Source organism: Hylaeus volcanicus, chromosome 6 (genome assembly GCF_026283585.1).
Source record: "Hylaeus volcanicus isolate JK05 chromosome 6, UHH_iyHylVolc1.0_haploid, whole genome shotgun sequence".
Classification (NCBI taxonomy): Eukaryota; Metazoa; Arthropoda; class Insecta; order Hymenoptera; family Colletidae; genus Hylaeus; species Hylaeus volcanicus.
This window is the reverse complement of record NC_071981.1, coordinates 16,433,771-16,448,638: the sequence shown is the minus strand read 5'-3', so window position 1 is coordinate 16,448,638 and position 14,868 is coordinate 16,433,771. Positions and strand designations below refer to the sequence as shown.

At 36.6% G+C, this 14,868-nt stretch overlaps 1 protein-coding gene across 1 annotated transcript in view; it reads left to right on the top strand.

The window, feature by feature from the left end:
• Nucleotides 1–4,692, top strand: part of LOC128879105 (extracellular serine/threonine protein CG31145) — an 82,974-nt gene extending 78,282 nt beyond the window's left edge. Inside the window, exon 7 of the mRNA XM_054127955.1 lies at nt 2,585–4,692. Coding sequence (XP_053983930.1) covers nt 2,585–2,786 — 202 coding nt within the window. The 3' untranslated portion in view covers nt 2,787–4,692. The remainder of the gene's footprint in view (nt 1–2,584) is intronic.
• The last annotated feature ends 10,176 nt before the right edge of the window (nt 4,693–14,868 follow it).

Sequence of the window (14,868 nt, the reverse complement as noted above, 5' to 3'; positions counted from 1 at the left end):
AGAACAATATTATACCTAACTTTTGTCTTAATCTCTCACGTAGAATTACATCCAGTCCGTATGTTCTACAATTTCCGATCCACCCTGTACAGGTTCCAGACAATTTAACGACAAGAATACACCCGAATGTGGAAAATCGATAGCTCGCCGACCGTTCTTCGCGAAGAATTTAACAATTGTGTTTGATCGTCGGTCGTCCTGGTTATAGTTAGGGAGAGGAACGAGTCCCAAGTAACTTCTCAAATGAAATCATGCTGCTCGTTGAAGGCGCATTAAAGAAGCCCACACGCTGTCCATTAAACCCGATATTATAGGATAATTGCATCCTGTGGGTACTTCATCGCGGTTACTTCGTCGTGTCAGTCACGGTTGCTTTTTTCATTATGACTTCGTTTTCATTCAATTCCCATTGAGCAAGCCCCCGACGCGCGTTAGTACGAATCGTTATGTGGCACGATGCTGCGAATGGGTTATTAGATAATTAAGTTTGGAATTTCATATGTTTCCTGATTATTCGGAATAACGACGCGTCGATATACATATTCAACGTATTCATAATCTCGATTCACGGTGGGGATACAGTTTTGTCGCGTCGAGTATCTGCAAATGATGTTACGCGTTTCACGGATTACAAAAATAATTCGGTGGATTATTTTAAGTTAAAATTATAGATATTATTTCGAAAGGCACTGGTGGTCGATTGACACGAAATTTTGGAGGATGTTACGAAGAGTATGGAAAGACACCAAATATAGAATTTTAACTTCGGAAATTCACCCGTTTAAAAGATACAGATTTACTCGTTTAAAAGAAGAACGAAAAGCTCTGTCATATATTATTGTTAGCTACCTTAATTTATCGATCGTTGAATTTTTTTTCGTTTTAGTAAAATCATGGAAAAGTCGAGATTCGAGTACTTTTACGTCACTACTGGAAAAAAGAGTTCAAAGCTACTGAAGGATAAAAACAAAATATTATATTCAATCCTCAAGGCTTCAAAAAAGATGAAGAAATGTTTGTCTTTCATCAAATTTATTCAATAATGTCCTTCAAACTTTCTTCGATACATTTTTATGTACTTTGAGATCTAAGACGAATATTAAAGAATGTTGTATTATGATGTCCTCCTTAAGGATACGAAATGTCACGTCAATTGGGGTCTAAAGTTTCTAAGGAAGGCAGGACGGTGCTCTTCCTACTATACATATAATTAAATAGAGATTGATTCCAGACCTCCAGAGTTATATTTCGGTCGTTAAAGTTGAGTGAACCACCGTGTATAGTATAAATGGCATCCACTATCTGTCTGCTTAAGTCGATACTTTATTCATTGCCTCTTCCGCGAGGAAGACCTAGATTCTCCATCATCGTAGCACCGTCTCGAAATCTCGGTTGACGTTCGAACACATCCGGAAACTCTTTAACCCGGTGCGAAAATAATTTTCGTACGGGCCGTAACAGAAACGAAGATACGTATCTTTCGAAGAGGCGAGAGCTTGTAATTACGAGTATTTGCATTTTTATTGAAAAATTCCTTTCGCGGCGCGCTCTCGTGCTCGCTGATCAATTTGCCCGGACAGGGAGGAAGGGTCACGTTTTTTCATCTTTTCAGTCCCCGACGACTTCTGCGTCGTTCGCGGATTTGCATGTTTATTAAAAACGATCGACTTACTTTGATTCTGTGAATATTGAAAGCGGACGGTTTCGGGGTGGAGAAGTTTTTGGGTGCGGGAGGGGGGAGAGTGGTGACGAACCCCTTCGAATTGAAAAAAGGATTTGAACGACGATCGATATATAAATTGTCGACGAATTCACTCGCCACTGAATAGGAACCGTGGCGAATTCGGTCCAAGTTGTGGCAGTTTCACTGTTCGGCCGACAATCACTTTCGCTGAAGAAAGAAGAATTGCTACCATCGCGTTTTCGATCCTTTACTTGTTTCATTGTCGCGAGCCATTGTCTGGAGAATACAGGAATGGGGTAAAGAAAGTCATTTTTGTACGTTTCGTCGAAGACAAATGTTAGTGTCCGAGTTTCCAGAGCAACAGAAATCTGTATTTGTCACGTTTGAGCGAATGTATATTTATTGAATTGCAACGTTACTCGTTTTGTTCGGTACTACTTAAAAAGTAGAATGTTTCTAAATTAATGCAAGATTTTTTCGACGATAGTTTCAATCTTGAATTTATGAGGGAATTAAAACATGTTTCGAGAACATGTATACTTGATTTCCAAATTAATATCCGTGTATCAAATCTATGTATTTTATTACTTGTATATTCAACTTAAACTTCATACAAAAATTTTTTCTAAAAATCCATTTGTGTCTTTTGTGGATTTTTTAATCCAAGTCATTGTTTGTCAATTTCAGTACAACGACGATGTTAAAATTTGTATTTTTCATTAATACGAAGTACTTGTATCGATATTAGAATGATATTAAAATGTCTCCTTGAAATGTATTATACTTTTGTATTAATTAATATATTTACGAAAATAACGTCATATAGAAATAATTACCTTTCTCGATCACGAGTATTAAAGAAAAATGTTTGACGCGATCGTCTGTGTTAATTCTTTTCAGATTCCACAATGGACCAGTGTCTTTGAGTGCGGCAATGCGAAAAAGCATGGCGAGGGATCCTGTGGCGCCAGTTTTATGGGAGCCCCACTTCATAGCACTCGACAGAAGAGTTCGCGTGATACTCCAAGCTATCAGGGACTGCATAAATCGCGAGGACTCGAGTCAAGTCCTTCACGACAGGGCCGAGGACGTTGCATCCTAACCCTTTCACGGATTCGCAGTGAAACAGACGTTGAAATCGTTGATAAAAGGAAAACAGAAGTTGGAATTCATCGCGAGCGCGATGTCTGTGCCTCGTTGTAAAAAGAATCTGTAAAAAGACGTGTATAAAGGCTGCATGGTGAACGTTTGGACGATTCTGCGTGAGTTGGTATGAATTTCTCGTATCTTGTGGTACCAGGGAATATTGGGTTGTAATCTAACTTCGATTGGTTCATTCCTTGATGTTTCGTAGAAAGAATTTAAGTCAGAGTTACATATTCGAGAGAGAACATTTTTCTTTTTTTAATTTATTGACTGTCACAACTATTTTATCTTAGAATTTTTTTTTATCACATAATGTTTACGTTATTGCTTTACGTGTTTTACGTTCTCATATTTACTATTACAAAGCTGTATCAAAATTTTGAATACTTATTACTTGACTATTCTAGTTTATATTTCTTTAACAAATCCTTCGATTTATCTATCGAAGTAAAAATAAGTCGATGAATTTTTTTATTTGCCAAGTCCTCGGTAAAATTTGTTATACTATTACAGGTTCTGTAGCCTCACGGCTATATTTTTAAATCAGGAACTTTATATTCAGGACCTTTCTATCAAATATCAGAGAATTACCCTTTATCTATGAAGATTGGCGAGTTAATCATCGAGCTTCAGTACGACCTGGAAAACTACTAATTATTATTATTGCTGTTATTATTGTATTGTTATATCACTATAATTATTATTCTTATTCCAGTTTCTTTCCATTTCATTCTGTCTGTCTCAATGAAACTTGTACAAAAAAAAATCTGTACATAGTGTATGTATCGTATGGCAGGAAAAGTTTTGAAATCAAAAGCACCCGCTACGCTCCGCTTTCCGTGTACATAAAGAAGAGACTAAAGAAGTATATGTATAAATGATACGCGAAAATCGAAACCAAACGCCGGATTATTTTCGAATTCGATCGATTCGAGGGAGCGTCTCGTGGCTGGAGGTTTCCTCGTTGAAAAGTCGAGGCAGTCTCTATCAAAGTGTCTTATTTTGCCCTCAATCCTTCGACTGGAGTCGATAGATCGTTTTTCGACGATGAAACCCGCCGGAAGACCGCGATTTAACACGGAATTTATCCTTTTCTTTGCGAGACGAGAGATTTTCTACCAAGGGAAAATCGACGATTGATACACTCCGAAAGAACTGACATTCTGCAGAAACAAAATACACGTGAACCTACTAACATTTCTATCGTTCGTTGGTGTTAAAAAACAATTCTAGAAGCGTGGGTATCCCTTCCAAGAATATCTTATATTTCCATATTTTTCTTTATATCGCTAAAACTATAAAAAATATTGAACAAATATTTTCAAAACGCATCAAAACGAAGTTTTTAAAAAATCTTTTATTACAGTGTTATAGAGCGTTATGTATTTTGTATACTTTTTGTGTCATCAAAAATATTAACAAAAATATGAAAACTCAAGGACAGATGGAGAAATGCGTCGAAACAAAATTCTAGTGACACCAAAAATATGAAAAATCAAAATTCCCTGTCCCTTCACCCTCGGTAACTTACTCTTCGTTTCCTACGAAAAATAACGACGTGAATAGGTTCACATGTATTATATTTCTACAAAATTTCAGATTTTCTGAGAATCTGGCGCGAGACTTTTTTTACGGAAATTCAGTTCTCATAGAGAAAAGGACAGTTCTTTGGTCCTATGCGAGATCGAGCTTATGTTCTGCCTGAATGGAGATACGATATGCGTGCGAGGTATCTTTTGTAAAGTGTGCTTTTCATACGCATGTACTTCTGTGACCGTTTCCAAAGTGCATCTGTACTCGTAAGTGTTTTTTTTTTTTTTTGAGGGCAATGAAAAAAAAAGAAGAGAACTATGTTGGAGAAACCTTGGTGTACTTTCATCGCAATTTCCAACCCCCCAATTACATTCAAGTTCCTTTTTCTCCTACTATTTGTCCGTCTACTTGTCTTTGTAATACATAATAATATGTTTATAATACGTAATAATAATACAAACGAAGAAGAAGAAGAAGAATTTTACAAATGAACAGTATTCGTACGACGTTCATTGATTTCACGCTTTCATCGGGAATGCTTTAACAGCTTTTTATGCCTCAATTAGCAACTAGAGAAATTATTTAATTGCAGAGTAAATCGTGCCACGGGAACACGAGAAGAAAGAAAAGCAAAATAGGCCAGAGAAAAAGCCAATTTCACTGTAGCTTCATTAAGCGAATCTGAAAGATTCAGAGAGCCTTTTAATTACGTCGTGTACCAAGATTTAAGAGTTTTTCGCGGCTGGTTTCATTATTAAGCTCGTTCTCGGAACGTTATGCTTCCTGCGTAGCGATTCGATATCTCTCGCGTTGAATTTCACTATGTTTCGAGAAATTTCACCCACGATTGCATTCCCCTCTCGAGAAGCAACAACATATTTGCGACTCTTCGAACTCGATAACTCTCTCTAACTTCTGAAAGATTACGATGCAGAGAACAATGACCTCGTCGAAAGAAAGAGCTCGAAAGAGCTTTAAATGAAAAGCGTTCTTCTCTTCGGTAACGAAGTTCTCTTTCGTTTTCAGATTCTGGTTAAAGCGATTCGTAAAACGATTACTGCACTTTCAAGGAAACAATTAAACGTTTATAAAATTCCATCAAAATGGATATCACTTTCACATTTCTATGGCAATCGACAGAGACAAAACTTGATAATCATAACTGGTGAAAATAATCGTTTTGGAAAAAGCAATATCTTCGTAAATGTATCGAATAAAAGATTTGCGCGTTATAAGATCGGTTCGAGTTAACTATCTAATGACTAATCTAATATTTCTTTAGAGAAAAGAATAAAAACAGCAAAGCAAGAGCGACTTCGTTACTTCGTTCCGGTGTAAAAATTGTCACTTGAAAATGCCAATTATCGTGTTTTCATTCTCATTCCCGGAGAATTCGAATCGCTGAGTGTTTAGATTCTCATGACAGAAAAGTTACTTGTTTACTTCGTTGTTTTCGATGGAAGTTTCGAGTTCGCGGTGGCATCGGGGAAACAGGATTTCCCGAATGTTTTTCGTAACATTGTTTCAACGATGATGGTTCTACGTAGAAATACACCTACGGTCTACACGCGCAAGCGGTTCGGGGCTGCCACTTTATCCGCGATGCCACTATCCTTATTCGAGGCGAAAGTTTCGTTCCATGGAACTTTTCGCCTTCACGTGCAAAGGTAAACGCGGAATTTTAGCGAAAGATCAATAGAAGTCGTATGAGGCGGTCGCTCGTTCGAAACTTTCCATTTCTTGCGCGAATTGTGCATTTAATCATGACGTATTTACGTAACGGAATTATCAGATGATCGCGTTAGAGTTTTCCTGGTTAGTCCTGAATATTAATGTTCTGGATCGTTTCTCTTTCGTTAACTACGTGATATTAAGAATTTTGAATTATGTCTTAAAGTTTATGACGATATGAGATGATTTTATAAAGTTTTAGCTTTTTCCATGAAATGATAAATTGGTCAAGAAGTATTGTGTAAGCGAAGGCAGAGTACTAGTATGTTTTTGTATGATTTATGAATATATTTGATAATTTTACGAATGTGTTGCATTTTCAACAGAACGTTATGCAAATCAGTGCATATTGTCATAATTTAAAGCAGAATTCTATTTGGTTCGATGATTATTAATTTTGTTATTAAAAGCATTAAATTTTTAAATTTCGTCCATCGAAAGGAACAAAACGTAAGTTGAACAGAACAGAAGTTGAATTATTTCAATATTTAATTACATCCCCTTGCACTATTTTCACGAGTCTGACTCACGATGAAAATTTTGGGCCAAACTTGAAAATCACGAGTCGGGGTCGTTGTCAAATTTAGTGCGACTATTCGGGCGCACGAGTTTGCCACGACTTTTTCCGAGTTTCAGCGTAGCGCAAGGAGTTATAGGAGCCTCAAACTTAAAAGAATTCAAAGAAATTCCAAACTACTTTCTCATAACGAAGTCAACTAAGGATAAAAATCTATACCATTAAAATATTTAAACACTGACTTTGGAAATCTCAAATTTGGAAATACAAGAACTGTTACCACTCTACCTCCGTTATTTTCAAGCCTCGTCTCCGCAGCATACCTATGATTCAATCAGTCGCGGTACCGCACAGAAGTTCCTCAATTTTCGTTTCGCCTTTTCCTAATTCGACAAGCAAACGGTGCGACAAATCAAACTGGCCCTTTGTTCCTCGAGATTACACATTCGTCTACAGAGGAAATTCGAGCTGTCAGGAAACAGACGTCCTGGTCGGGACGTCTAACGTCATAGGCAAACCCGAGATCGCGTAATTAACAGGATATATCCTTCCCAATCCTCCCCTGTGTCGGTGCCAACGGGTTCCCTCCACCCCTCCGCAAGGCAAAGGGGGATATTGAGATCGTGTTACGGTACTGTCGGTTACAGGAACCGTTCGCTAAACCCACCTAAGACGACTACTAAGACTGATTGGGGATCTCGACTTGCATACATCTCCTTAGCCACTGAGAGAATTGTTTTTGAACTGTAATCGCTTTGATACGCTGGATACGGTTCCGCGTACTCGGTTAGGAAACGAGATTCGATCGAGGTAACTCTGGGATTAGGAAAACTCGCCTCGGCAAAGGCCATTGCAAAGTATAAAACACGATTTCCAGTCATTATTACCAACTTGACACCGTTCACTGCCGGACCAATATTTGTGAACATTTCTACGAGGCTTAAATTTTGTTGGAAATTTCAGTAAAGAGCAAAATTGAAATATGCGTATTTTGCATATTTTATATACAACATAATTATATGAATACTTCCTCAATTGGAATAAGTGTCTAAGAAACGATACATATCCATCAATGATTATTATTTATGTTTCTGTATTTCGTTGGTGGTACATTAGAGAATATATTTTATCGATACTTTGAATATTTCGCTAGGAATGACAAGAAAAAACCATTCAATTTTCACGTGAAAATTTTCAGATTATTACGCGAAATATAAGAGTATTATCCAGTATTATTGTATATCGAATTAAAGGTACGTACAAATTTAAATTTATAATGTTAGAATGTTTAGAAATAGAAGAAATAAGAAAACTAAACGTGAATGATATTAATCCGAATGTATACGAGACGTTATACTTTATATAAATTTAATTAAGAGTACTATCTACTTTATATTTATTTTCATTAGTTTTGCTATTTCCGAAAATTCTAATTTCCTCAATTTTACTGCATTATTTAATTAGCTATATTAAAATACAAAACTGTGCATTAAAGATCACTTTTTAATTTATCGAGGGAGGACTACGTAACCCATACATGGCAGTCGACGTGTAAACAAGTACTCGCGTCGTCGATCAAAGCGTTGGTAAATTTATTAAATGAAATATAAATATAGCTTCGTTTATCGCAGAGTGTGCGTCAATAGAAAGACGATATGTGTTAATAATTGAATCGCCAGACAGAAAAGTTCGAAAAGAAGGGATCTAGGAGGAGAGTAGATAATATTTATCCCGTTGCATTGGTCGGCAGGTTTTTCGCATCTGGCCATAAATCAACCCTTAACGCGCTCCCCTTTGTGATTTTCGACGACGTTCTCGACTTTCTTCTCGCCGTTCAAGACGGGACGAGAAACTTTTCACTTCCTTCTCTTTTCGCCGAGTCGCAATGTGTGTCTCCCTTTGTACCTCGAACGAAGGTAGAGATAGAGATAGAGATTTCTGCCCAGCCAGGAGAAGAAAACTTGCCCTCGTAAAACTAACAACAATTCGATTCAACGTTCTACAGTCAACAATGCTGAAGGCGAAATGGCGACCGAACAGGATTTCTGATACCTTGAACCGATTTGTAGAAAACCATTTTATCTTCCCTGGCATTCCATTTTCTCATTATTTTCCACCGACTACTGCTTACAAAATGAGAAGAATACATTATAATTTTGAAATTATAGTTTACCTTGAGTACATTTAATTTTCTTAAATTAATGAATTAAATGTGTTTAATTACCTTAAGTCAAATTGTTAATGTCAAATGATGCAGCTTCTTTTGTCCGAACTTATTCCTTGGTGATTGATGTTTCATGTTATTAAACATCTTTTCCGTTCACAAATAATACAAATTCTACGTGTGCTTTTTATGATCTCGCAGATAATTCCAAATGGAATAGTTTAAAAAGCATAGAATTTGATTTTGACAACGATTCGAGCGACAGACTCCCATCGAAAATTGAATTCGATCGGAAAATGTACCCGACATGCCGATGAAATATCTCTGTGGTGATTTTACAAGGTTGCGGAAACAATCACCAGCGTCCTTTTACCTTTAACGACAGTCTTTTGAAAATATCCACTGGCCGACTCGAATCAGCTTTTTCCTGAATTTAATTTTCGACTGATCAATCGATCGATGTGACACAGATTTTGTAGATTCGCGTTTTATTTACTTAATGCGCTAAATTACCATCACGCTTTCATTGGAAAAGGACTTTGCGCATTGGCACGTTGGCCTAGAACGAAAAAGTGTCGCCACACGGAAACTTTTTAGGTCCTGAAACTGTACGAACTCTCCCTGGAGTTTCCACTGGTAAACAAATCCTGTTGACGTTCAAATGTCTCAGAGATCTTCGAAATGCGTCACTGACGATTATTCCACTGCCCAAGTTTCCCAATGTACTTTTCTTTAGCTGTGAACAATATTTTCGTTGAACTCTTGCATCGACGCAGTAATTTATTTGTTACATTAAATCAGCTTTCTTATTTTGATCACTTTAGCGAGAAATATTTACTACAATTTGTATTGATTTTCCCATAGAAAATGTTTCTGTATTTTAAGTTGACGTGTAATAAACTCTGACGTGAATTAATTAATTGTTAAATTGCTGTATGCGACACGTACAAATGTAATGCCCTTTCACACTAACAATGAATTTAATTAATTATCCTAAAATTCCAGAAACTAATTATCGGATTCATGCTAAACGTTTTCATTTTTATATGGACTGCTATTTCCCAAAATCTAAATGTGTTTCTCTGAATGAATAATTAATTTTCTTCCAACGTGTGACTTACCCTAATTTAAATTTACTTAAAATGATTGAAAATCGAGATAATTGTAGTTAATAAAAAATAGATAGACGCATTTTACGTCAAATCGAAAGCTTTTGACTAGTACCAGCTACGGCTTCTCGGTGTTGTCCCTGGTAATCTAAATCTAATCTCACTTTACACTTTACATTTTTTATATCTAAAGATCTTATTACAAGTTCGCAGCCATTAGCCCGGTATTACTCGCGACGAAGGATTGTTCGTCACGAATAATACCGATTACCAGGACTCACCACGTGGAGGTTGCTGCGACTGGAGACCCGGAGATAGAACGAATCAGACTTCCTTCGATCTCCCTCTATATAGAGTATACATACGTAGATGCATAGATGCTCTACATAGAGCAACGAGCTTAATACTAAGTACGAAACCGTGGAAATCAAAGAAAACAAACTCCCTTTGATTTCCAAAGTCTAAGTCTGACTTTGCCGAATAATTATTTGAACTAAATGGAAGGTAAATGGAAATCGCGACACGACGCGACCATGAAACTGGACTTACTGAGTCAGTCCCGTTTCCTCTTGTTGGATCTGAACTCGAGAGAAAGACGACCGACGCCTCCGAACCAGTCCTCCACACCCTGCACCCATCTGGGAGCCACGATAGGACCCGACTTGCACCCGTCTCACTGCGCTTTGGACTTACTGCACTGCGCCGGAAGCCTAGGATTACACCAGACGGGATACAGGGAGTAGAGAACCGATCCGGAGGAGCCGATTGTCTTCCTCTCAAGTACAGATCCAACAGGAGGACGGCAACCGACCATTCTGTCCAGTCACACGGTTGGTCACCTCACTTATGACATGAAGTAATAGTGACCGAAGTGGTGAACGAAGTTGCGAGTCCAATATGGACCTACGAACAAACAAAAGAATTGAACAAATGATTAATAATTATTTGGTAGATGACAGACTCTCGTACACCCATGCCTTAAAGCTAACCAAACCAAATTAAGCTACCCACAACCAATACCAAGCAAAGACTACAAGGAAGAATAGGAGGGACGCGAGACGCGGATGCGCGATCGCGGGATCCATATCGACCGAAGGATCATCGAAGAACGAGCTCTCACCCCTCGCATACCTTCTGTAAGAATTCTTCTCGAGATTTCTGACCCTTCCCTCCACTACGTAATATTTTTTATAGTATTTGTTAATTATTGTAATTATTGAATTAAATACTATTTAACACTATAGCTCATACTTCAGCTACAATCAAACACAGCTACAGTCTCAGAGGTATGTTAAAAATGGCGCACAATTTATAGAAATCGCCTGACGAAAATTTAAGGAGATCAGACGTATAATACAAGATAGTATAATATTGCCCTAGCAACGTAAACGCGAAGTACTTATTTTGCGCCAGTCGACGCGTTCGAAGGGTTTTAGCGACAATTTCCAAGAGCACTTCCGGTCGAAGTAACTCCTCCCCAGCTGAAAGTTGGCGAGTTTCCGCGTTACGCCGAAAACTTTTCGAAAATTGAGGAAGACTCGAGAGCGGAACTCCTTCTCACGCTCTCGTTAGTCCTTCGAAAATCACGGAAACTTTGATCTCCAGCGATTTCGCTATAATTTCACGCGCTACGTCGCGCATGGACACGTGCAAATAATAACTTCCGACGGAACAAGGTGCCGCCATTAATTATTCGCTTGAATTCGTTCAAAGTTTAGCTACCGATGCGTATAACACTCGAAAATTCCAGATATATCGCGTATTTCAATTGCTTTTCGCTTTCCCTAAAGAAATAACTAATATATGTATACTAAGGTTGGAGCGCCAGTAGTTGGGAGTCATTTTTATCTTAAAAAATAAAAGAATCTTCGACTACATTACAATCGAAAAATAAACAAAGTTTCGCTGTTTGCTAAAATGTGCTGTTTGCTAAAATGTGCTGTTTTCGTCTTAATGTGTCAACTATTGATCCAATCTAATGTATCGATAAAAGTACAACATAAAAATGTTTTCTACTTCAGCATTCATACTATCATTATAAACATCAAATGTAACATTTTCACTTTCATAAAAGACTTCGACTTTAACATAGCCACATTCATAGATAGTTTACACTTTACTACCCCTAGTTTCACGAGTAACTTCAAATTTAATATGCTTATGTCATTCATTAATTAGTTCAAAAATTGTTAGAAATGAAAAATTCCCATTTTTTTGTGAGTACCTGAAACTAACATTTTAACAACTTTCACGAATAAATTCAACTTCAACGTTCCTATATTAATCTATAATACTATATTAATAATTCTTTTAAGTATCATAAGTCCCATAATCTCAACTACACTTGTCAATATCATATTCGTTGAAATTACGATCTCTGTACTCTCATCGATACAATAGAATAGGTATTACAATTCATTAGAACGATTTATACGTAATCCTCTTTGATTAGTGATGAATTCCCTTTACTCCAATTAATTCGCGGACCCCATGATACTCCACGAGGAAATTAATTAGCAGGGTATCGTTTGAATTGAGAACCCCGAATGGAAGTCTAGATAATGATAAACCTCTGTTTTGCATTGCACATTGCATCAGAGAAAATTGTTGCACAATCAATGAATCGAAATAAGTTGAGATTAAGTTGTTTAAGTACTGTACAAATAACAAAGTAAATACCAAAAGTAATCAATTATAATGTAATCAAAAGATATTTTTAATCGTATGAAAGTATAAAAATGTTTATTAGAAAACGATATTATACTATGCAATGTTATAGGACTTAATTAAAATATGCAAATTCATTATTAAATGTGCACGACTATAATGCAAGGCTGACTTAGCATAGGAACTATAGTTATCCTGTTATCTGTATCGAATTAAAAATTTTATGTAGCGTCATAGTTAGGAAATAAAAATTTCCGAATGCATATCCGAAAAAAAAAAACAATTAGTTCTCGCAGTCATCGTTGGGGTTTTATCAAAGACGATGCTGCAGCAATGCAATGGAATGCAATGCTTGCAGTAACATCGAAAAGCGAGGGAAAATACCAACGACTTAAATGGCGCGAGAAAAGAATCCGACAAGAACGTGGATAAACACAGCCTGGTATGTGTGTGCACCTTTTATCCCCAACGAGGGACGTTAAGGCATTCTCGATGGAGTGCAGAAACGCTCTTCAGGTACTCTTATGTGTATATTTGTGTTCCACGCTACGTGACCGCGTGTCTTCGTCGACTAGGCCACTCGCGACATTTCGCTTTTCTTCATTTTTTTTCTTATCTTTGTTTCACAGCTTCTCAAAGAACGGCTTTATTCGATTTGTGTCTAAGTCGTCGCGACCAGGAACGTATATTTTAATTAGTGTTCGAATGGTATCACCACCAACGCTTAATAAAATCTGATTACCCCCATTCGTGGCCTATAAGCTTTACAAGAGACGACGTAACACAAGAAATTACATTTAGTATGCAAGAAATTAAAAATTTAGAATTGCGACCTTGAGTTTTACTTTGTTTACTAATGGAACGTTTAGCAAATGACGATATAAGTATCAAATTATAATGCGTATTAAGTGCAACAATAAAAATCAATTTTAAAAGTATAGCCTTGTCATTCTTTCTAATAAACCTGCTACTCAATTTATTATGCTAACCAACCAGCCTTAAGTAATGAATATGATGCATTATTGTTTCAGAGAAATGAGCAGTACCATAATTGTTAAGAGTTATAGTTTATTATTCATTAGATTCATTGCATTCATATAATTCCGTATACATAAGAGCATATAGGCAAGCTAATGGACCCGCGAATGGAATCGCCATCTAGCGGCGGGGTCCGAACTAAATTTTCACATCGCACGCATGTATATTATGTATGCGTATGAACATGTATATTCACATTTTTTACTTTTTTCAATCGTACAATCAGCTCCTTGTATTCAAATTGTTAATCTTATTTAATTGTTCTCGTTGAAATAAATTATTTTGTTGATAAAGTTCGGTTTTATGTTCGTGTTCGTTATTCTTTTATGTGGAATCCCTACAAACAGTAAAAATGTGACGCCATCTCTCAGCGAACCCTCCAAGTTTGTCGTGAAATAGTTCCCAATTCGCGCCGCTAGATGGCGCTATTCTTCGATATTTCTATTTCTTTAAGAAACTAGGCATCAGACACATATTAGTATACGAATCGATAATTATTAGTTAAAATATGGTAGTTAGAATGTAAAATTACATTTGAATGTAGAGAATTGTAAAGAATTTATACTTTAAGTAATTTCATGTCGGTCGCGCCATCTAGCGCGAGGAGGTGGAAACTATTTCACGACAAACTTGGAGTGTTCACTGAGAGATGGCGCCACATTTTTCTATATTTCTATTTATTCAAAAAATGTAATATCAATTAATTATTAAAATACAAATCAACAATTAGATGTTGGCTTACGATACTTACGATGTAAAATTATATAAATATGCAGAAAAAAGTAAAGAAATGTGAATATACATGTACACACTGCATACATAATATACAAATATGTGTATGTGCAAATTTAGTTCGATCTCCGTCACTAGATGGCAATACCATTCGTGGGTCCATTAGCTTGCCTATATGCTCTTATGTATATGGAATAATAAATTAGAACTGTTAACAATTATTTATTCACCGCCATTGTATTTGGAAATATGTGATTGTAATGAATATAACGAATAACAAAGGATAATGAATAACAATTATAATGCTTCCCATTTCTCGAGGGTAAACAAATTTTTAATACGACAACAATTCTGGCTAATGCATCAAGAAAATGTCTACGATTACTTAGTCTTTTTAATATGACACTTTTTTCTTTTAAAACTTTATTTATAGATCGTGCGTAGCGAAATACAATACTATGAATATTTAATATGACATTCATTTGTTCACATTGGCTTCGGGTAACGCACATATGCGTCATTATATTAAAATGCACCGAGACAACCT